Genomic DNA, 934 nt, shown 5'->3' on the forward strand with positions numbered 1-934 from the left:
GGGGGGGGGGGGGGGCAGACGCCACAGGCGGCCCCTGTCGCGACAGGGGCGGAGGCAGCACGCCGCCTACGTGCCCACCAAACCAAACTTCATCCCTTCTTAGCGAACCTGCCGCCTGGTCAACTCTGACAAGCTAGCGAGCTCTCAACTTGTTGAATATCAGTCCAGGCCCGGGCCCGCTTCACGCAAGGCCGATGCCGTGGCATTGCATGTGTACGCACTTCTCGCCATTGGTGCCCCACCCCATCCTGCGTCGCTGCTGCCCCTGCTGCCACGCGCCATCAATGCCCGCCTTGACACTGGCAGTGTCGTAGATTGACGCCGCAGGGGCTGCTGCTCACTCGTCCAAGAACGTGGAGTAATCGATTGCAGCCACAATCCCCGCCGCCTCCGTACCGCGCGCCTCTGCATCGCCGCCGGGCGCGGCGGCGCTGAGCCGCAGGGCTCCAATGGCGTCGGCGACATGAGCAGGCGCGCCCGCCGCGGCCGCAAGCGCCGCCGACGTCTCTGCCAGCATCCCGCCCGCGGCCAACCCCTCCGCGGCGCGCGTGGCGCCGGCGCCGGCGGCGGCCGCCGCATTTGCGTCCCAAGACAGCAGGGCCGCGCCGGCCAGCGCGGCGCTCCTGGCACGCACGGCCAGCGCGCGGCGCTCCAGGGGCGCCTGCGACCGGCGACTTTTGGCACCGGCGTCGGCGTTTGCAACCCGCAGGGACTGCAGCAGCCGCTCGTTCACCACGGACAGCGAAAGCATGAGCCAGCGGGCGTTGGAGGCCCGCCGCTCCTCGTCCGCGGCCGCCGCGGCGGGCGTGTCGCGGGGCGTGTGGGTGCCTGCCGAATCGCGTGTGCCTGCATTGGCCATCGCGCACACAACCGCGCGCGCCAGCTGGCTTGCGCCCAGCCCGCCCGGCTGGGCCAGCGGCGGCGCCGCCCGCGC

At 72.5% G+C, this 934-nt stretch overlaps 1 protein-coding gene across 1 annotated transcript; it reads right to left on the minus strand.

The window, feature by feature from the left end:
• Nucleotides 1-337: 337 nt before the first annotated feature.
• On the minus strand, nucleotides 338-859 carry MNEG_5239 (hypothetical protein; the record flags this gene model as incomplete). The annotated part of the gene is made up of 1 exon (XM_014046290.1): nucleotides 338-859. The coding sequence occupies one exon, from the start codon at nucleotides 857-859 to the stop codon at nucleotides 338-340; it is 522 nt and encodes a 173-aa protein (XP_013901744.1).
• Between the last annotated feature and the right edge of the window lie 75 nt (nucleotides 860-934).

Source organism: Monoraphidium neglectum (assembly GCF_000611645.1).
Source record: "Monoraphidium neglectum strain SAG 48.87 unplaced genomic scaffold scaffold00770, whole genome shotgun sequence".
In the NCBI taxonomy this organism is placed as follows: domain Eukaryota; kingdom Viridiplantae; phylum Chlorophyta; class Chlorophyceae; order Sphaeropleales; family Selenastraceae; genus Monoraphidium; species Monoraphidium neglectum.